Source organism: Hydra vulgaris, chromosome 11, assembly GCF_038396675.1.
Source record: "Hydra vulgaris chromosome 11, alternate assembly HydraT2T_AEP".
Taxonomy (NCBI): domain Eukaryota; kingdom Metazoa; phylum Cnidaria; class Hydrozoa; order Anthoathecata; family Hydridae; genus Hydra; species Hydra vulgaris.
The window spans coordinates 15,663,833-15,688,068 of NC_088930.1; the positions used below are offsets into that span (position 1 = coordinate 15,663,833).

At 27.9% G+C, this 24,236-nt stretch overlaps 1 protein-coding gene across 2 annotated transcripts in view; it reads right to left on the bottom strand.

The window, feature by feature from the left end:
• Positions 1–2,638: 2,638 nt before the first annotated feature.
• Positions 2,639–24,236, bottom strand: part of LOC101238114 (integrin beta-PS) — a 44,153-nt gene continuing 22,555 nt past the window's right edge. For both annotated transcript variants that reach the window (XM_065810256.1, XM_065810255.1), the window contains 8 exons: positions 18,846–19,039; positions 18,473–18,773; positions 14,080–14,277; positions 5,807–5,899; positions 5,473–5,722; positions 5,234–5,355; positions 2,998–3,054; positions 2,639–2,821 (listed from right to left, as the gene is read on the bottom strand). In XM_065810256.1, the coding sequence (XP_065666328.1) occupies positions 2,756–2,821; positions 2,998–3,054; positions 5,234–5,355; positions 5,473–5,722; positions 5,807–5,899; positions 14,080–14,277; positions 18,473–18,773; positions 18,846–19,039 (1,281 nt within the window). In that variant the 3' untranslated portion in view covers positions 2,639–2,755. The remainder of the gene's footprint in view (positions 2,822–2,997; positions 3,055–5,233; positions 5,356–5,472; positions 5,723–5,806; positions 5,900–14,079; positions 14,278–18,472; positions 18,774–18,845; positions 19,040–24,236) is intronic.

A 24,236-nucleotide genomic window follows, 5' to 3' on the forward strand; every position in this document is an offset into this window, starting at 1 on the left:
ACTATGCATCATGTTGAAAGAACAGCTATAAGTATGGAAGTAGGATCAGCTGTTTTTGCTAAACTCTATGATTGGCAACAATTTTTAAATAACTTTTTAAATATGTTTGGAATGACATTTAGAATTAATGGCCAAAATTGTAGTTTACGTAACAGGTAATTTTTTGGCGTTAATTTTTGTTTAAAAACGGCGTTAATTTTTGTTTAAAAATCTCCCGATTATCAGTTTGCGCGCGTTTTTACACTTACATTGATAGTAGGTGGAAACCATGTTTTTTTTATTATTTTATTTATTTAACTTTTATTTCGCTGATTAAACAATATTACAATTTTTCATATAAAATAAATAACATTGTAAACATAAAAAACCTTTACAAAAAACGTTTTTAATCTTTTTAATTTATAATATATATATATACTGTTATAATAAGTCAGGGACTCAAAGAAGGTAAGGATGATGTGTTTATCATCACAACCTTTTCATAGAGCCCCTTTTGTCACTATTGAAATAAAAATAAAAAAACACTTTGATTTTTAAAGAAAAATAAAAAATTTAATAAAATTAAAACACATAAGAAGAAAAAAATAAAAAATAAATAAGAAGAAAAAATACAAAAAAATCTGAAAACAAATACTGTAAACTATAATATATATGTCAGGAATTAAGGAGATGCATTTTAGTTTGTTGAAAAAAAACAACGATGAAATGCTTTTTAGGTCTTTAATATTTTTATTTTGGAAACGATTCCATATTGATGGACCTCGATTTTAATAGACCAATCAATATCAAAAGTTTTTTCGAGCATCTTTTTGAAGAATTATTTATTATGATTAAAATAATACGAAGAATGTATAAAAATACAAATATTCTTCCATGAACAAAAAATATAACTCATATTTCAACATATTAACACATTAAAACATTCAACTTTTGACCAATTAAGCCATGATCCTTGGTTACTTAACTGAATACTTTAGTGTACATTGAACCAAACGTAAAAATATTCTAGTCTACACTACATTTTCTTTTAATAGTCGCACGAATAATTCGCGCTGAAAAATTTTTGGCCAAAAATTAACGCCGTGTAAGGACACCAAAAAAGTCCTAGAAGTAGAAAAACTATGTAACCATAAAATAAAATCAAGAAAAAATATGTTAATAGTAATACAAGATAGTTTTAATGATCAAAATATAATGTTAGTGAAGAATTTTGAACTTTGTTTACCTTTTTTTTTTACTAGCATTTTCCTCAAAATCATGTTGTTTGGGCTGACGACGGAGATAGTTTTAAAACTAATTATCAAATTGATTTGAAATTTGGCCCACTTATTTATTGTATTAGTATTTACAACGTACATTGGAAAAATCTTTATTGCTTCTCTAGTTTAGTACTCTTTAAAGATGTTGTGCCCTTAATTCCTCTATTTTTGCCCTAATTTACAAAAATACTAATATTCTTTCGAGTTTTAGACCTATCGAGTTTTTGACCTTAAATCATTTAGTCCACGACACAATGACATACATAATATATTACCTGCCAAAATTTAAATTATGAACGGTTGCTGAAAACTCTTCGTCGCCCTTTACACCATTTGACCTTTAATGATTAATAAAAAATAATTAAACACTTTTTCAAATTTCTAATAGTATATTAAACAATTTGTAAGAAAAAAAAAACATTTGTAAAAGTTGCATACACATTTTTTTCTTATTACTGTACTGCCACCTTAATACACTTTTTGAAGGGTTTTTTCTGTTTTACTAACTCAACTAATCATTTGTTTCCCCAATATAAGATGGTATCAACTCGCACTATTGAATTTTCGCATAATCAAGTAATTTTTTGACTGCGAGGACGGTCAATATTGTGTAAGAGATTTTAAAGATAATATATTACTTTATGTTTAAAGACTTTTTGAAAATCAAAAATGCCAACTTTTACAAGAAAAAATATATCTCAAAATATAAATATTAACTTTCAAAATCTCTGGCTAAAAAGAAAAATATTAACGAAAGCATCTATTTCGAATGTAAAACTATCAGTATATAAGTGGTAACATAGTGGTTTGTCGAGTATCTTTTTGTAGACTTGTTTATTATGATTTAAATAATACGAAGGATGTGTAAAAATACATATATTCTTCCATGAATAAAAAATGTAACTTATATTTATTGCCTAATTAAGCAATCCGTCCACTAAAAATGTTTTCTAAAAGTTTTAAAAGTTGCAACACATCATCTTCATGCTGTGAGTTTTCTTATACGCTTACTTCAGCAAAATCAAAGAGGAACTTAACTTAGACTAATTTATTCTTTTATACATCATTAGTCTTTATTAACATTTTTTCAAGATAAGTCTAAGTTAAAATAACTTGCGCATGGTGTTAAATTTAAGCAAAAAAAAAGTTTCTTAAAACCATGATATCTTTTAAAAGAATTACTAAAAAAAGTCTAAATATATATTAAACAAAATCAAAACTAAAAAGTTATGTATTTAAGTCTTAATTAAACAAAATCAAAATTAAAAAGTCAAAATGTTGAAAAACACTTACAAAAAATATAGTTTTAAAAATAAATAAATAAATATATATTTACATATACATTTATAAAATATGAAAAATGAAGCACAAAACCATACTCAGATAAAATATAGTAAAACTTGTTTTTTCAATGAACAAGGCAAACTAAAAATTAAAAATAAGATCCATTCACTAAGTTTAATAAATAACATACAACTAATAAAATAAAGTTTATATTAATTGCCAGCAAAAACCGGATTGTGAAACTCTTGTTTCGCTTGCTGATAAATCGGATTTTCAGCCTACAAAAAAAAACCTTAAATTTACAAACGCTGTTATTTTAATTATAAAATTGAATAAAAACTAATAAATAAAAAAAAAATAAATAAATAAAAAAAAAAAAAATAAATAAAAAAAACTATAATAAAACTATAACAAAACTTTAAAAAAAATTTGAATGAGTATAACGGTTACTTACCTCTTCCCAGTTACTTTTTATTTGACCAGTTGTATACTTTTCAAACTCTTTTTTATCCTGTTTAAGTTTAAAAACAATAAAAATGATGAAAACGATAATAAAAACAACAAAAACAATATTATTAATGTTAATATAATCGTAAGTTATTGTAGTTGTCCTGCCTATTTTAGATGCGTGATATAAGTTATAAATTTCAGAGAAATTTTAGAATTGCACTTAAACTCCAGTTATCAGCTCATTTTGTCTCTAAGCCCCAGCATAGAGCTAACGCGCCACTGACTACTATAAATAATTTTTCGCATGACTTTTTCAATATTTCAATAAAGCAAAAAATTTCACATCATATAAAAGAATTACGTTTTTATCAATGAACGATAACAATGTATTAGATATGTAACAAACTATGATGTATTTAAATTGTTTAAGAGTTGCAATACAAAAAAATAAACACAATATGGAATGATAATTCGAGGAATTTCAAACAATAAAATATAAAACTTTTTTTTTAAAACTTACTTGTAGGTGTGGCATCTAATATATATATATATATATATATATATATATATATATATATATATATATATATATATATATATATATATATATATATATATATATATGTATATATATATATATATATATATATATATATATATATATATATATATATATATATATATATATATATATATATGTAGTGATACTGTTTTGTGCATATACAATCAAAAAAGTGCTCGATGAACTAAGTCTTAGCTAAATAAAAAATAAAAGAGAATACCCCTGGTACACTGTGCCAAACATAAAATAGGGAGGTAGTAGTGACATAGTGTCAGGATATTTTTACTGTGATTGTGTAGGGCCATTAGTTCAAATTGAGGGCATCAAGGATGCCAAATACTATACTGATTTGATGAAAAATCATATGCTACCACATGTTAAAGCAAAAATGCATCAAAGATGGTGTTTCCAGCAGAATAATGACCCTAAACACACTTCAAAGGCTGTGAAAAATTGGTTCACATCTAATAAAGTCTGAGTTATGGACTGGTCTAGCCAAAATCCTGATATAAATCCCATTGAAAATTTATGGGAGGAGCTTGATCGCCAAGTTAGAGAAGGAAATTTTACTAAAAAAAGAATTTGTTTGCAGCTTTTCACCAAAAATAGAAAAATATCCTAATAGACAAACTAATCAAGCTTGTCAACTTAATGCCTCAAAGATGTACCTAAACTTCATTTTTTCACTTTTTTTTTTCAAATATAATTGAAAGTAAAAATACTTTTGACCCAAGCAAAATTGAAAAATAATTATTTAAAATATATTAATGCTAAGTCCAATAAAAATTTAATACTGCAGTAAAAACTAATGTACATTTAATAAAAAATAAATAAATGATCTTCACCTTTTTTTTTTTTTTTTTTTTTTTTTTTTAAATTATTCACCTCCCCAAGGCCCGAGGGGGGGCCACTACAGTCGAGAAGGCTACTCATTTTTTTTTTTTTTTTTTTTTTTTTTTAGTTGTTATTCGTGGTACAACCCTCTCTCAACTCTTTAACTCCGAAACACGAACCTTTCCAAGCAAGGCCGCTGCGCGGAGAAACTACGTTGAGCGCGGTACTTCCAGGGACGTGGTGGGAGTCGAACTCCGAACCTCTCGCTTATGAAGCGAGCGCTCTTACCACTACACCACTACCGCATATGTCAATATTTATTTGTAAGCAAAAACTAGTAGTAAAAATACTTTTGAACTTTTGTATATAAATACACAATGACCTGAAGCACACATCTGAAATAGTTAAACAATGGTTTGCAACTAATTAAATTGAAGTAATGAAGTGACTAGCAATCACCTAACCTGAGTTCAACTGAAAATTTATGGCATCAAGTTATTCTTTCTTTAAAACGCAAAACTTCAAAAATGTTGATGAGCTAAATAACGCTATCAAAGTCACATGGAATGAGATAACACAAGGAAAAAATTTATACACTTATCAAGTCTATGCTAAAAGATCCGCTTTGATCCTAAAAACTAAAGGATATGCCATTAATTATAGATTTTAGTACTTTTTTTAGCAGTTAAAAAAAAGTTGCTAATATTTTGGAAGACCAAATTTTTACATTAAAATATCAATGCATGAAAAACTAAACTCAGTAATTAAAGTTAAAAATATATAATTATTTATTTGGTTGCTTATGTTTTGGAGGACAACTAATTTATAAAATGGATATACTTACATGAAGTGTCACAAGAAGCTTCCATATTAACAAAAGAAGAATTCCCAGCAACAATATTCCACCAACTATTCCTAATACAATAGGAAGAATGTCCTTGTTTGCTACAAGTGCAGCAGCACACGCTAAAAAAAAAAGACTTACAATAAAGCAGAATTAAAAACCATTTAAAATCATATTTTTATATATCACAAAAAGAACTTTCTTGCAGATAGTTAAAAAATCATAAAACATTAACATACACAAGGTTGTTTGTACTTGAGTGATTTCACTGGATAACTGATTTGAAACTTGATATGTGATACTGTAAAAAACTTTACATGTTGAGTTTAAAATAATAGAACACTGCTGTGCATTAGTCACATTGATCATTGGATAAAGATTGCAGTTTGTACAATTAACATCAATTTTATTGTAATTTATCTCATCATTAAAGTTATTACATAGGATACAATTTTGGCGAGTTTGGTTGTTGCATATCTCTGGACATGTCTTAAAAATATATATTATAGTTTATTTTAGAAAGTAAAAAAGTAACAACAAACATTTGTTAAACTTTTACTACACACAACTTACTACACAAGTTTCGCAGTATGTTCCGCTGTAGCCTGTATTACAGTTGCATCCGCCCTGCTGACAATCACAATTACCATTTCCACTACACACTACCTATTTAAAATTAATATTGAAATAAAAAAAATGTGATTGAAAATGCTTTTAAAATCAAAATATTTTATATACAAACACCTAGATTATGTTCAAAAAGTTTCATTTGTGTTTTTATTTTGTTTATTAAAATTGAGAAGTAAAATTGGAATTTTACTTCTCAATTTTAATAAACAAAGTAAATTAAAATGGAATCATTTTGTTCAAATCCCATTTTTACTCAAGGAATCGCCTGCATTCAGAATAGTCTTTCCTAAAGCTTTGAAATTTTAAAATGTGTATAACATTTTTAATCTTATGTGATTTTTTTTTATTACTCCTGTTTTTTTCGTTGAAAGAAAAAAAGAGAGTTTGAGGTTTTTGTAATTATATTTTAGCATTGTATTGAGTGTGTTTTCTTTTGCATACAAATGATTTTCAGAACTCAGAACTTTTGTTTATATTGTTATATAATTTTTTGCTATTCCACTTCTTTTTATTGCTATTCCATATCATGCATTTTCATTTATTTGTTGATTGCTCAACTTGATTCACACAGTTGCTCAACTTACCCTGTTGGGGCAGGCTGAGCAGCTTAAACTTAAAGCAATATCTTCTCAAACAAATCAAAAGTTATACTTTTATTCGAACCAACTTTTACCAGGTTAAAATATCTTTCCAATAGTAAAAAAATTATGTAAATGCAACACACTGTTCATGAGATCTGATAAATTTAGTAAAAATTGTTTAACTAGTCCTGTTATACCCTAAATTATTTGGGTAAAAGTCCAAGGTGAGAGTTAAACGAAGTTTTTTTTGTGTAGATCTTGTTATTTAGGTTATTTGTAATTATTAGATCAATGATGTTGTTTTTAAAAGTTTATAACATTGGTTTGGTTCTAACACTGATTGTACTAAGAAATCAGAATTAAGAATGTCTAAAAGTTCTATGCTAGATTGAAATGAACGATTTAATCCTCCGTTAATGTCCCAGCAGTAATTAAAATCACCTGTTCTTAAAAGACATAATACTGATTATACTAATAACTGATTTAATTAGTTGGATAGCAGTTTTTATGGATTTATTAACAGCAGTATATAGTGAGTGATTTCAGTGCAGTTTTATTTCACACCATATAGATTCAATTATAGAGCTATTTAATTGTTCAAAATGTATTTCTAGTATGGAATATCTTTTTTAATGTAAATCACTACCCCTCTACCTCTAATCTTTACTGATTCCATTTTTATTTTGATGAGCGTAATAAGACAAAAAGATAAACTTTTTCTTATTGAACCAGGATTCAATTAAACATATGATATGTGGTTGATTTCCTTTAACCAGGATCAATTTAAGTTGGTTCCGCATATTGTTTAGTGAAGTTGCATTCGACAAGAAGCAGTTTAATTTATTTAAATTTTAATTTCTATTGTTAGTAAAAAAAAATTTTAAATCTTTTTTTTTTTTAAACTACTGATTACATATTTCTGAGTATCTATGCAGATGTAATTTACTTAAGATTAGGTTTGTACTTTTGGTCTTTAATCTTGTTTAGTCAGACATAACTCTTTTTGTATTTTAAAGTAAAAGATTGACACTGATTGTTTCCATGCTTTGTTTACAAAAATGTTGTTTTTGTTGTTGATGAACTCATTGGTGACTTTATCACAACTTCAGTTTTTTTTAGGCCTTTTTGTATTTTTGGTTTTGTTGTTTGTGTGTATAAGAATAGTGTTAGTTTGTAATTAGAAATCAGTGTTTGTCAAAAAAGCTGTCACTTTTCATTGCTCAAACTTTGACATTTATTCGAAAATTTATCATTTAAAAAGTAATTTTTATACACCTTTTTTGTTTTGTTTTTTATTATTAATAAGTTTATGTAGTTTATGTCGCTTTTTTCAAAAGCAACTTATTAATGCTAAATTAAAAGAAAGCTTTGTTGTAAAGTAAATTGGATTGACTGAGTGATTGATTTTAAACAAAGGCCATTAGGTAGTTTTAGTTTGTTATACATCAAAACAAATTTATATATGGAAACTCCATAAATATAGCCTTGATGTTCAAATTATATTTATTTTATTTTATTTGGATCGCATTTGCTTATTCCAGGTTTGAAAAATGTATAAGTTTATCATTTACTTAGTATAATAGTTATGAAGAATTTGCACACAAAAAAAAAACTAGATATGGCAAATTTATTGCAAATCTTTTTGCAAAAATATTCATTTTACTTTAATTCAAATTTCAAAAAAAAAGGCTAAAAATTGAAAAGTCAGCAGTGCCTGCATTTGGTCACTTATTTTGTAACTTAGCATAATTCATGTAAGATGAAAAAACCTTAACAAATAAGGTCGCTGCGCGGAGAAACAAGTTGAGCGCAGTACTGCCAGGGACATGGTAGAGATCGTACTCAAAACTTCTCACTTATGAGGCAAGCGCTCTACCCCTACACAACAACTGCATTATTCCCTTACCCTATAGTTTAATTGATATAATACTAATATAGAGGACTCTTAACCTAAAGTTTAAAAAAAGTAAGAATCAAGTAAACACTCCAATTTTTAGTTAATATTAACTTTACAAATAACCAAATTTCTCCTAATTAAGCATGTTTTTCGTATTATGTGAAAAAATCTTATAATTAATAAACTCTGTTTTGCTTATATTATTGTAAAACTTTGCTTTAGATTTTATCATTATTATTATTATTATTATTATTATTATTATTATTATTATTATTATTATTAGTGTTGACTGTATATATGATACAAGGTGTTAGCTAGCCCAATGGCACTGTGTATGTGAGGAATTCCCAATGGGTTTAAAGTTCCTAAAATTCAACAACCATTTTTTTTTTTGAATGTGACAATTTTAAATAGAATTCCAATTAATTTGTAGAACGATAAAAATAAATATTCCCGCAACTACTGTTACGTGACTTTACCAGCAAAATAAAAATACAAATAAAATTTTTTATAATAATAAAATAAAATTCGTAATAATAAAATAAAATCCTTATCAATAATAAAATAAAACTTAAGTTGTTTTTCTCATAATTTTAGTTATTTTTCTCACATTTGTCAAGTTTAATTTTGAAAGTATTGACAGCATTAATGACTTCATTGGTTATACTGTTCCGTTTATTAACAATCTTATTTGTAAATAAATTCCCTCTTGCTTCTGAAATACGAATATTTTGTTTGTGCAACCGTTGATTATGACCTTCATGTTGGGTATCTCCCATTTCCCTTTGCTTTTTTAATGATGCAAATTCAAATTCTTTTAATTGCTCTTCATAACGCATACCCTTTAAACACTTAACTCTTGTCAATAATTCAGTAATAATGCTGTCTTTTTTATAATAAGGATTCCAAATTGGTGAAGCAAATTCGGAATGGGGACGAACTAACAAACAATAAAACAGTCTCATTAAGTTTTCATCTAAGTATTTAAAGCAATGCTTTATTTATCTAATCTTATTTTTAAACATCTTTGCTTCCAACAAGGCTGCAAGCAGCCACTAATTAAATTTGAAGTTACTGGAAGAGAAAAGATGAAGATTGTAGAGCAAGATAACGATTGACAGATGACTTAAAAGATTGCAAATTATATGAATCATGAAAGCAAGATGAAGGAAGCGAATTCCAAAGAGCTGATGTTCGAGGAAAAAAACTAGACGAATAAGAGTTTTTGGAGCACTTAGGAACAGTCACAGAAAAAGGATGACACTTAATTGAATGGCGAGTAATATGAGAATGAATTTTACTAGATGGCACAAGAGACGCTAGCTCTTTAGAGCAGTGCCCATTATAGTATTTGTAGAAAAAAAAAAGAGAAGCAACATTACGACGATGTGATAATGGTTGAAGGTTGGCTGCAAGAGTAGGTCCAACTATGTTTACAATGCGTTTTTGCACCTTGTCTAAAAGAGAAAGGGCATCATTAGAAGATCCGCCCCAGATATGGCAACAGTATTCCATACAAGGCCGGATTTGAGATTTATAGAGATAGAGAATAGGATCCAAAGTAAGAAAGTGCCTAGCTCGATAAAGAGATGCAACCTTAGCAGATGCTAATTTTGCAACAGATTTGATATATGGTTTCCAAGAAAGATTGGAAGTAAGAGTCAATCTCAGAAGATGAAGAGTAGATGACTCATCGAGTACATCACCATTCATAAATAAAGGAAGATCTAACTTATTGCCATAACGATTGGCTGAAAAAAATGAAAAAAGAGTTTTATCTGTATTGAAGTTCACCAGCCACTGTGAGCCCAATGCTGTAGCAAAAGTGAGATCCTTTTCAAGCTCAAATGCCCCCTCCAAGCAATCAGAGACTGTTGGTTTCTTATCATGACAAGAATAAATGGTAGTATTATCAGCAAACAATGCCACCTTAAAAGTGAGAATATCTGGAAGATCGTTAATATAAATTAAAAAGAGTATAGGGCCAAGGATTGAACCTTGAAGAACCCCTGAAATTACAGAATAAGAAGAGTGCTGTCCATTGAGGACAACTTTTATACTACAATTGGAAAGGAAGGATTCAATAATCTTAAAGATGTTGCCAGATACACCATAAGAAGAAAGCTTATGGAGAAGACCAGCATGCCAAACTTTATCAAAGGCTTTTGAAATGTCAAGAGCGATGGCCTTAACCTCTCCACCTTTATCTAATGCACGATAAAACCTATCGGTTATTACTGTTAGCAAATCAGCTGTAGAACAAGAAGATCGAAATCCATATTGATGGTCAGAAAGTAAGTTATTAGATTCAAGATGAGAAATTAAGTGTTTGTTAATTAAAGATTCAAAAACCTTGCTTATAATAGGAAGAAGACTAATGGGACGGTAGTTAGACGAATCAGATTGCTCTCCGGAATTTTTGAAGATAGGGATAACAGATGCCGCTTTCCAGCAGGCTGGAAAACAAGACTTTGATAAGCACTTGTTGAATAGTTTTGAGAGTATAGACGACAGCTCCGGAGAACACTTCTGCAAGACAATAACAGGTATGTTGTCCGGGCCACAAGCTGTAGAAGAGTCTAGGCAGGAAATTACTTTAGATATAGAAGCTGGAGTGATACGAATGTCAAGCAATGGATCAACCTGTTTGTTGGCAATATCAGGTAGAACGCAAATAGTGGAATCAAGAGACGATATTGATGAAAAGTTTTTAGCAAACAATTCAGCTTTGTCTTTAGGTGAGGTGACAAAGTCTGAACCATACAAGAGAGGTGGAATTAAAGATTTGCTTTTCCTGCAATTATATATATAACTCATTCAATTTATGAATCCCAAGAACAACTCTTTGAGTTTTATTACTCAGATATGCTTTAAATCACCTTATTAAAACTTCATTTTTACAGTATGCTTTAAACTTTAACAATCTCTTGTGTGTTACTGCATCAAAAGCTTTGTCGAAGTCTAAAAAAGCAATCTATAGAAAGACAACATTTCAAAGACTGTGTAATTAAACCTAAAGATTAATAAATTTGTACTAAAAGGTATGTCATAAAACAACTTTTTTTAAAAATATATGATGATACCCCCTAAATTTGTGTTCTATGTAATAAATTAATGCTAAATTTAAAAAAATTTTTAATGAAAAAAATTTTCAGTGGTTGCTCAAGACTCTTGAGCGACCACTAGTGATTGGAAAATTTCGGCTTCGGCCAAAATTTTGCTTTTTAACCAAAACCGAAATTTCGGTTTAACTTCAAACCAAAAACCGTAATTCAAAAAGCATTATTAAAATAATAGATATTTTTTTTCAAATTTAACTTTATTGACAGATTTTTAATTGATTTTTTATATATAAATATTATATATTAATATAAATATTAAATTTATTAATATACCTATCTAATATATTTATTTTTTTAATTTATAAAGTTATGCATATTTTATGATTATAAACGCTTATAATCTAATTCTATAATTTATTCTATAAACATCGTTCATATAAAATGTAAACGTTTTTTTTTTCTATAACAAATTTTGTTGAAAACTTTGTAGCGTTTTTATAAAAAATTTAATTTGTTTTAATAAAATTTTGTTGACATTTCAAAAATTATTTTTTTAATTAATTACAAGTTAACATTTTACATTATATTCTTAATTATTAATTTACATCATTTCATTTATAACAACAAATCAACTCTTAATAAAACAAATATCAAAAGAGCATTGTTTAAACACGTTATTTCTTACTTTTAAAAAATTTCGGTTGTGCCAAAATTTCGGTTTGAATTACGGTAAAAGTTTTGCCGAAATTTCGATTTCGGTTGAGAAATGCTGCAACCCCTAAAAATTTTTTCATTTAAATTTTTTTTTAAATCTAGTATTAATTTATAACAGAGAACACATTTAGGGGTATCATCATAAATTTTCAAAAAATGTTGTTTTATGTCACACCCTTTGTACATCAGTTTATATTCCAAATAAAACCATGCTGAGAATCTGATATTAATTTATTTTTAATATATTTTTAATAATAAGCATCTCTTATACTTTTTGTTACTTTGCATACAACAGACATTTATGAGACTGGACAATAGTTTGTTTCTTTAAATTTATCTCTTGTTTAAATAAAGGAATAATACTATTCCTTTTAGAATTATGCCACTTAAGTATGATTGATTAAAAATAATTATCAATTGAATTGCAATACTATTAGACATTCCATCAAAACTCTCAGATGCACTTTGTCCTCCTCAGTGGACTTATAAACATTCAATTTTCTTCACTTTCTAATGAGAGTGTTAATGTTCATTTCTGGATTTGCAATTGGTTTAGGAATTGATTTATTAAAAATTGGTTTTTATCATTTTCCTTTTGCAAAACTGAATGAAAAAAGTTATTTTGTACGTTCATAATATCCGATTAATTTATTGAACTTGATCCATCTTCCATTTCAAGTTTATATATTGGCGTATCAATTTAGGATTTTCTTGTGATTTTTTACCTATTTCATACTCATACTCTTGAACCGTGGATTTTACATTTTTTTTGTAATTTAGTATTTTTTGATTCCCTTGATAATTTATGATCTTGAAGTTTGGAATTCCTGCACTTGATTCACAATTTTATTTTCAGTTATTAAGTCAAGGTGCTTTTATGATTTTACTCATACTTGCTTGCAGAATATATAGATTACATGCCATTTTGTATTGTTATAACCATTTATTGTAACAACCTGCGTTAAGGTTTTCAAAAAGTTTTTCCCAGTTTTATTTTAGTTTTATTTTAATTTTAACTCCCTATATTTTTTAACGTTGCTATAATAAAAAGTAAGATTATGATGTCCATTTAATCGATGTCAAAGTGGCAGGTGGTTTGTTAAATCAAAAATTCTTGAGTTTGTTTCTGTTATCACAAGGTCTAATGTGTTGTGAATTTTTTTATTTCCAAGATGAAATGTTGGCTTAATCACATTTTGGAACATGGAACTAAGCGAAGCCATCAAAAAACAACTGCACTATTTTTTTTGTTTTTCAGTTACTTTACCAATATAATTGTTTCAATCAATTTTAGGAATAATTATGATAGGCAATAATTATTATCTGCTAAGGCTGCATCTCTTTATCGTGCTCGCCACTTTTTTACTCCTGATTCTATTTCTTATCTCTATAAATATCTGATCCACCTTTGTATGGAATACTCTGGAGCATATCTTCAAATGGTTGCTTGCAGCCTTGTTGGAAGTGAAGATGTTTAAAAATGACTTGTGTGGAAGCTGGTTCATAATGAAACCCCTCTAGGTTTTAATTTGAATTAAAGTATTTTGCAATAACCTACTCAACAATGACTCATTTTACAACAAATAAAGGTGATACTGATGATTTATATCATCAATAAAATCTTTGGCTAGAATTATTTTTCTTATAAAACAACATAATATGATACAAAATACTGTATTGCATATACTAAAAAAACAATTTAGTAAATTAATAAAACATTGGATGAAATAGGCAATATCATTAGAATGTTTACTCTTAATTAAAACTTTGGTTAGTATGTTGTATATAACAATTAAAAGAAAAAATAATAAACTAATGTATTAATTTTTTCATTCATATAAAAGAATATTGTCAAAAAAAGTTCATTAAGAATTATCGAAAATCATAAGACAATCCAATGAAAAAAATAAAAATGTAACCTGTAATCATAGTATAAAATAATAATACTAAAAACATTATTACTCCATCAACAGTGCACTTTGCTTGCAAGTTGTAATTGCAATCTATGGATCCACAATTACTTCCTAAAAAGCCTTTGTTGCAAATGCACTGTCCGCAAACACATGCTCCTCGCGTATCACCTCCACATTCTTTTCCTTCAAACAGGTCACACCCAAAATTTCTACATTCACAAAATTTACCAGTCACTTTGCGAGGAAGCTGAAAAATTAAATATAGAAAATATGAATATATATATATATATATATATATATATATATATATATATATATATATATATATATATATATATATATATATATATATTAGGGTGTCCTATCCGCCCCCTATATTCTAAAAAAGATCTGTTCATATTCTTAAAACTTGCTTTTGGTTCTCACAAGCAACTCAGTCAAATTTTTCCAAAATTTTATTGGATTTAGGGGGAGCACAAGATCCTTGAACACTTACCCGATCCCTAATATTATAAAAAAAAAAGTTTTTCAAGGGTATGTCATGTTGGGTCTCAAAAGAAACAAAATAATATAAAAATTTCAACAATAATAACCATTTTATAAAAAATTTATTATTTAAGATTTTTTTGGGAACTATTACCAAGAAAATACACTTCTTTCATTTTTAGTTATAAAGGTCTTTTTTCTGCAATAAACTCTAAAATAATAATTTTTTATATTTTTCAATAATTTCCCTTCTTTTGAGACCGAATATGACGAACTTTTGAAAAACTTTTTTTTATAATATTAGGGATCCGGTAAGCGTTCAAGGGTCTTGTGCTCCCCCTAAATCCAATAAAATTTTGAAAAAAATTTGACTGAGTTGCTTGTGAGAACCAAAAGCAAGTTTTAAGAATATGAACAGATCTTTTTTAGAATATAGGGGGCGGATGGTAACCATGAGCGAGACTAGGTTTTTCAAACCGAGACGAGAAGTTAGTACTTCTCGTGAGACTGAGAACGAGACGAGACGAGAAATTTAACAATTTTTGAAAACAAATTTATTAAAATCCAAGTAAAAAAAAATGTAAACATGGTTTTGACAAATAGACACAAATGACATTTGTCAAATGTAAACAACTTTTTCAAACATTAATTCAGAATTTTTTTGCCAAACTTTTCCAACAAGACAATGTTTTCTCTGATTAAGATGATTTGTTCTACTTTTTCTGGGTGTAAGTTGTGTCTGGATGATCGGACGACATTTCCACCTGAGCTAAAAATTCTCTCTGATTTAGTTGAACTTGTTAGAATAGCTAAAATTTGTCTAGCTAATGAAGAGAGTTCTGGCAATGTATTTGATTGCAATTTCCACCAATCAAGAATCGGAAAGTCTTTTTTGGCATCAGGGAGATATTCATACTGGCACATTTCGCTCAAAATAGGATTCAGTTCAGATGTTGGCTCTTGTGCTTCAAGTCTGACATTTAACTTGCGCTTCAGTTTTGAATTAGGGGACAAATCTGCTGAAAGGACTCTGGCAACAGGTTGGCACTCAACATATCCTTAACCTGTGAGGCTAACCATTCTTTTTTTGTTTGAAATTTTTTGAAGAGCTTCAAGTGAAGTCTCTTTAAAGCAGGATTTAAGTAGTTTGCTGCAGCACTCAATAAGTTTCCAGTGTGACAAAGAGGAAATCTTTTCTCAATGCAGCAGTTTTTTGCATACAAGACACCGTAGCCATTTTTTCCATCTGTCTCAATAAATTGATCAATTTTGTCATGGATTAAATAAAGAGAATCGGCGACAGTGTTAATTGTTGGAATAGATTCAGCCGACCACGTTCCTGTAGCTCCTTTAAGTGGTGCCAAAATTTCTACTGCTCCCTCGATTGATTTCCACTGTGATGCACTGATGGTCTTTGAAGAAAAAATATCTTCATTTGCACATAAGCTGATAATTGCACTCTTTAGATGTAGAACAGAAGCCATGCAATCCAGTTCACTATTCCATCTTGTGTCAACAGATTGGCGTATCTGTCTAAAATTGATTCCTTGAGCCTCTGATTCTGATTCAAGCAACTCAGCTACAACTGTTGACTGGTGAGTTAAAGAAGTTTTTGCATGTTTGCAACGCATCATCCATTCCAGCAGTCATTCCAAATGAGTCTCGAACTGCACATTGCAAAATATGATTGTTGCACAAGTATTGGTCAAGACGCTTTGACAATTTCACTGCAAGTTTCATGTTTCTTGCCTGGTCGTTCACACAGTACATTGGCAAATCAGCAGGGAAATTTAGTTCTTCTAAGAAAGAATCCAGATTTCCTTCAATTAAGATACCTGTGTGTCTGCCTGGGAACTGTTGGACATGGGGTGTCCAGTGATGTAGTCTCCAATTTTTGTCAATAGCATGAAAAGTCCAAGAGATGTAGCTGTCCTGAGCTCTAGAAGTCCAAAGGTCAGAAGTAAATGCAGAACTTTTTAGATTTGGCGTAATCTCCACTATTATGCTCTTCATTCCAGCTTGAACTTCTCTTGACCGAATTGTAAGCTTTCTTGAATATGTGGTTCTGTGATGAAGGGTCAGTTTAGGGTTTACAATGTCAAACAATTTCTTGAAACCTCTTCCTTCGACTGCTGAAAAGATGCCAGATCAGTGCAAAAGTAATCCAGCATTGCAGAGTCAAACTGTTTTTGAATGGAATTGTCTTTGTCATATTTGGACTTTTTTTCAAGCATTTTAACCATGGTTCGCTGTTTCGTCTTAGGAGGAGGAAGAGGAGAGTCGTCAGTTTTTTCAGAATACTCAACGTAATCTTGGCTGTGTTTTTTTTCGAGGTGACGATGAAGTCCGCTTGTGTTTCCATCATTTGTTTTCAAAGACTTTTTGCACGCCTTGCATTCAGCACCGTCACTTGTTTTTTGAAAATATCTCCAGATTTTGTTTTTTCTTGGTGACATTTTTGATCGTTGAAATGAGCCAAGAATATTTCTTTTCAATATGAACAATATGTGTCAAGTTGAATTCCACTGGTAAAGTAATGAAATTAGGTTGAAAGTGCACCATTTTATACAAAAAGTTTTTGCATTTAAAATCTAATTAAAAATATTTAAAATCTAATTATAATTTTTTAATTAGATTTAAAAAAAAATTTAATTAAAAATCTAATTAAAAATTTAATTTGTTTTCGTCAAAAACAAATTAAATTTTTAATTAGATTTATTAAAATCACGGAGTCAAAATATTAATTAATTAAAAAAACAAATTATTAAGCATTTTGTAAATTATAATAATTTTTAATTTGGAAAATAATATAATATTAAAGTCTCGTTCTACTTCTCGCGAGAATTTTCTTTTTCTCGTTTCTCACGAGAAGTCCCATTTCTCACGAGAAACGAGAACGAGATGAGATCTCGCTCATGGTTAGTGGATGGGACACCCTAATATATATATATATATATACATATATATATAGTTCTATAGTTTGTTGCATTTGGGAAGCACAGAAGGAAAAAAATGATTCTTACGCCAATACATACGTCACTTTTAATTACTTTTGACTTTCATCCAACAATTGCGTGTTGGACGAAAGTCAAAACCATTAATTTAATTACAAATTAATCGTTTTTTAATAAAACCACAAAAACGCAAATCTAATTGACCAGAATGTTTTTAAAAACATTTTGAATGTTTTTAAAACATTCCGAATGTTTTTAACAATATAAACAATGTTTTTATTATTTTTAATAAAATGTTTTTATTTTTAATAAAATGTTTTTATTTTTAATTTTGTTAATAAAAGTTTTTATTTTTATTTTTTTTACTGTAAATCATGCGCGGAGTGTTGCTACATCGACTATCTTATAGCCTGACTCGCAAGGGAGTGCTGCTATATGGACTGACAAATAGCCTGACTCGCAACGGAGTGCTGCTACATCTACTATCTTTTAGCCTGACCCGCAAGGGAGTACTGCTACATCAGGCATTACTCCCTTGCAGGGGCAGGCAGTCTATCAGTTGATAAAAAAAAAAAATTGATAAAAAACAAAATATGGAAAAAACTTTCGTACAACATATAAGAGTTCTATATATATATATATATATATATATATATATATATATATATATATATATATATATATATATATATATATATATATATATATACATATATATATATACATATATATATATATATATATATATATATATATATATATATATATATATACATATATATATACATATATATATATATATATATATATATATATATATATATATATATATATATATATATAAATATATATATATATATATATATATATATATATATATATATATATATATATATATATATATATATATATATATACACACAAACATTTATATGTACAAATATATATACACAATGTTAAAATATATATATATTTACATATATAAAAGAAAAGAAAACTTACCGCTATTGGCACACAGACACATTGTCCACAAATACATGAACCATAACCACTACATAAACTAGAATTGCTGTTAGGATCAGCTTGACAATTAGACGTGCCATTATATTGACTTGAGGATGAATCACACTGACATACACTGCCATAATAACCAGAGTCGCATTTGCAAACACCACATTCAAAGGTTCCATGACCATTAGAGCATTTAGGACTACTTTGAACAGCAAAAGCAGCACAAGGGCAGTTACACAAATATTGAACTTTCACATTTACTACACCAAAGCCAGCTATATTTATTGCTAACCTATAAAAAATTAGCAATTTAAATTTTTTGGACATAAAGATTAAAAAGCGCCCAAAATTCTAAACCTCTTACATATTAGGAGCACTTGCTAAATCAGTAGGACAGGTCTTTGCAGTGATAGTGACAAAAAAATCCACTTGCTGTTGAAGAGAAACATTTGGACACAAGTTACCGGATCCTGAAGGACACTGGGTACTATTAACTTCATAACTAATAATGAAATTATCTGGTGAATTGTCTGAAAGACGTACTGTTGAGGAAATCAACTATAAAAAATTAAATTTAAACAAAAAATTATTTATATATATGTATGTATGTGTGTATATATATATATATATATATAGATATATATATATATATATATATATATATATATATATATATATATATATATATATATATAGAGAGAGAGAGAGAGAGAGAGAGAGAGAGAGAGAGAGAGAGAGAGATTGTTGCATTTGGGAGTACGGAAGGAAAAAAATTGATTCTTATGCCAACAAATACGCGACTTTTAATTACTTTTGACTTTTGTCCAACATTTGCGTGTTGTCAGTTAAAACCATTAATTTAATTACAAATTAATCGTTTTTTTTAAAAAAACGCAAAAACGCAAATTTAATTGACCAGAATGTTTTAAAAAACATTCTGAATGTTTTTAAAACATTCTTAATGTTTTTAATAATATAAACAATGTTTTTATTTTTATTTTTTTTAATAAAATGCTTTTATTTTTATATTTTTTACTGTAAACCATGCACAAAGTGTTGCTACATCGAATATCTTATAATCTGACTCGCAAAGGGAGTGCTGCTACATCGACAGAGGGTTTGGTTGGGGCAGGCAGTCTATCAATTAACAAAAAAAAAAAAATTCCGGTCTTGCATTTTATTTTTTATTTTTTGTCAACAAAATACGGAAAAACTTTCTGACAACCATTTAGGGGTTTTATATATATATATATGTATATATATATATATATATATATATATATATATATATATATATATATATATATATATATATATATATATATATATATATATATATATATATATATACACAACCCGTAGATGTTGTCCGAAAGTTTTTTCCATATTTTGTTGACAAAATGTAAAAATTAAAATGCAAGACCGGAATTATTTTTTTTTGTTAACTGATAGACTGCCTGCCCCAACCAAACCCCTCAGTCGATGTAGCAACACTCCTATGCGGGTCAGGCTAAAAGATAGTAGATGTAGCAGCACTCCCTTGCGGGTCAGGCTATTTGTCAGTCGATGTAGCAGCACTCCCTTGCGAGTCAGGCTATTTGTCAGTCGATGTAGCAGCACTCCCTTGCGAGTCAGGCTATAAGATAGTCGATGTAGCAACACTCCGCGCATGATTAACAGTAAAAATAAAATAAAAATAAAAACATTTTATTAAAAAATTAAAAATAAAAACATTTTATTAAAAAAAATAAAAATAAAAACATTGTTTATATTGTTAAAAACATTCAGAATGTTTTTAAAACATTCTGGTCAATTAAATTTGCGTTTTTGTGGTTTTTTTAAAAAACGATTTATTTGTAATTAAATTAATGGTTTTTACTTTCGTCCAACACGCAAATGTTGGACGAAAGTCAAAAGTAATTAAAAGTGACGTATGTGTTGGCGTAAGAATCACTTTTTTCCTTCCGCTCTTCCCATAGACAACAAACTATATATATATATATATATATATATATATATATATATATATATATATATATATATATATATATATATATATATATATATTTATACATATATTTATATATATATATATATATATTTATATATATATTCATATATATATATATAGATCTATAGTTTGTTGTCTTTGGGAAGAGCGGAAGGAAAAAAGTGATTCTTACGCCAACACATACGTCACTTTTAATTACTTTTGACTTTCGTCCAACATTTTCGTGTTGGGCGAAAGTCAAAACTATTAATTTAATTACAAATTAATTGTTACATAAAAACACCACAAAAATGCAAATTTAATTGACCAGAATGTTTTTAAAAACATTCTGAATGTTTTTAAAACATTCTGAATGTTTTTAAAACATTCTGAATGTTTTTAACAATATAAACAATGTTTTTATTTTTATTTTTTTTAATAAAATGTTTCTATTTTTATTTTTTTTAATAAAATGTTTTTATTTTTATTTTTTTTACTGTAAATCATGCACGGAGTGTTGCTACATCGACTATCTTATAGCCTGACTCGCAAGGGAGTGCTGCTACATCGACTGACAAATAGCCTGACTTGCAAGGGAGTGCTGCTACATCGACTGACAAATAGCCTGACTCGCAAGGGAGTGCTGCTACATCGACTGACAAATAGCCTGACCCGCAAGGGAGTGCTGCTACATCGACTGAGGGTTTGGTTGGGGCAGGCAGTCTATCATTATTAAAAAAAAAAAATTCCGGTCTTGCATTTTAATTTTTACTTTTTGTCAACAAAATATGGAAAAAACTTTCGGACAACATCTAAGGGTTCTATATATATATATATATATATATATATATATATATATATATATATATATATATATATATATATATATATATATATATATATATATATATATATATATACATATACATATACATATACACATATATACACCAACAATTATACATTCCAAACCCTTATTTTATTTTACTTCTTTTGTTTAAAGGGATCCCTAAGTGTTTAGAGATAAGTCGATCCCTAAGTGTATAGAGATAAGTCGTGTTAATGTTAAAAAAATGTTTAAAAAAAATGTTTGAGCTAAATTTTTTTGATCAAAACTAATAATAATAACAAATGCATATCAATAAAACTTTTCGTTTTAATTTAAGCTTACCTTCTACATTTTTTCTTGATTCTCAAAGGCTTTATAATAAACGCTGCAATTTGCAGACATGATAATTTATTTCAAGTGAATTTAATTCATAACAGTTTCAGTATATGACATCATTGTGGAATTTATATTTAAAGTATTTTTTCTGTCACATCACATAAATTATTATATTAAATGTTCTGTAACAGCCTAATATATTTATGTGTATGAATATATATATTTATATGTATGTATATATATACACACAAACGCACATGTATATATATATATACATGTATATATATATATATATATATATATATAATATATATATATATATATATATATATATATATATATATATATATATATATATACATATATCAGGCCTTGTTACGAGATTTCGCTGCGTAGCGAAAACGCGTAACGCATTTTTAAGTAACTCAACTCAGCAAATATATTTTGCATCGTTAGAAGTTATATTGCGTCACTAGCGTCTTTACAAGTACCGCATTGTAATTAAAGATATTTTATTAAAGCGTTAAAGATCATACAAAAAGTTTTTTTTTTCTCACTATAACAAAAGTTACAAATAAAATCAAAGTTCTTATTAAAAATATCATTTTTATCATTTTTTTCAAATATAAACTAAATTTTATTTTGAAAAAAATATTTTTTTCATGAAACGTAAAATATTTGTTTATTTTCTTATGATTTTACATTTGGTTTTTGGTTATTTTATCAATTGTTAATAAATTTTTTCTTATTTAATTTGTGAACTCTTAATAATGTTTTTAAACAATAGAGTTTTTTTTTTGTTATTTATCAGTTACCGATAACATATTCATGATCATAATTTATTTTCATAAATTAAATGAACGTCATTAAAACTTTACGTTATTGAATTAACAATAAACAAAATATGTTATTAATAAAATTTTTACATCAAAATAAATCGTGTATTTTTTAAACAATTGACTAAAAATAATTTTTATATTTAAAAGGAATTAATATATTTAATTCCTTAAGATAAAACTTAAACACTTTTTTTTTTTAAACTAATTTTTAATAAAATAAAAAAAAAATGAAACAAACTGTTTCTTTAACAAAAAAATCTATTAGTTTACAATTGCGGTTAAATGCTTTTACTTACGACTTTATTTCTTCTGAATAAACGTCACGTTAACGATAATCAAAAGATAATTTAAATATTCTAAAAGATATAAGTTTTTGCGTAGCGCAAAACTGCTGAGCGCGTAGGCAAATCGCCTTTTTGCAAGCAAAATGCGAGCTGCGTAACGCTTCTTAACAAGGCCTGATATATATATATATATATATATGTATACTTATATATGAAGAACACGTTTTTCTGTTTTGAACATAACATAATGAATGAACATAATGAAGTTGTTGCAGCTAATTTAACTATTTTAACTGAGCACACGAGGAAACGCAATTTAAATAGAAAATTACCCAAATGAATTTTATAACAAATAGAAAACTTTTTATGAGCACAGTCCTCACTAATTTTTAAATTTCATGATTTCTCTTGCAGACATCATCGCGAGCATGCATAATAACGCTTAATGACAACTTGTTACAATTTTAATAGTGTGAAATAACACCCTGGGCAATTTTCTTTATTGCAAACCCAGTACATGTGTATTAGGGCTGTCCAAAAAAATTTTTTTTTTCAGATTTGATTGCATAGTTGTTTATTTTGTGCCATTTGACATAGTAATTAACTGTGCAAAAAATCTTTCCAATCAGATAATGTTTAGGGGGTGCTCAATGACCATAAAGTTTTACGAAAAATGTGAAAAACATGGAAAAAGTAACAAAGTTCCACAAATTTCTAAAACCCGGTTAATTAGATTTTTCAGATTTGATCAGTTTTAATTATCTCTAAATATTAAATTCTGAATACAAATTACAATCCACATCCACTTTAGACTGGTTTATTAGCAGAGAAATTAATGAAATAAAATACTGCAATACGACTAAAGTTCTGCGGTTTTTGTTATATCAGAATTTTTCCAAAATAAAACACTAGGATTTTTGACTCTTTGTCATTGATTAAAATACGAATTATAAACAAAAAAACATATGAGCAATTAACATTTAATTATCGTAATGTTATAGTTCGTGCAATGTTAATGCTAGCGAGGACTATAACTCTTCAGAGTACACTTTCTGGCATCTGGCACTCGCTTTCTGTGATCCTCAACCACCTGAATTAACCTCTGCATTTCAGATTCATTCCTTGTAATCGATTCATTAAACATCGCCATTAAAGCCACAGATCGTTCGGCAGCATCATTTACTACTTTCAATGAATATACTAAATTTTTTCCTTCTTGGTATTCTGGGGAATCATTCCAGGTAGCTGGATCGTTGTTGAACAGAAAATCAATATCAACCTTCATTGACCGCAACGCACTTGCTGAAACTGATGTCACCAGCATGTCCAGAGATTTCTTCTCTAGACTTTCAATGTTCTTTAATTTGATCAACCTTTCAGACCAGTTCTCACCGTGAAATTTCATGTTGGAAATCATTTTTCGCTTCTCTTCCGTTTGAAGTTTGTTTGAAAACAAAGCTAGTGGGACCAATTCTGG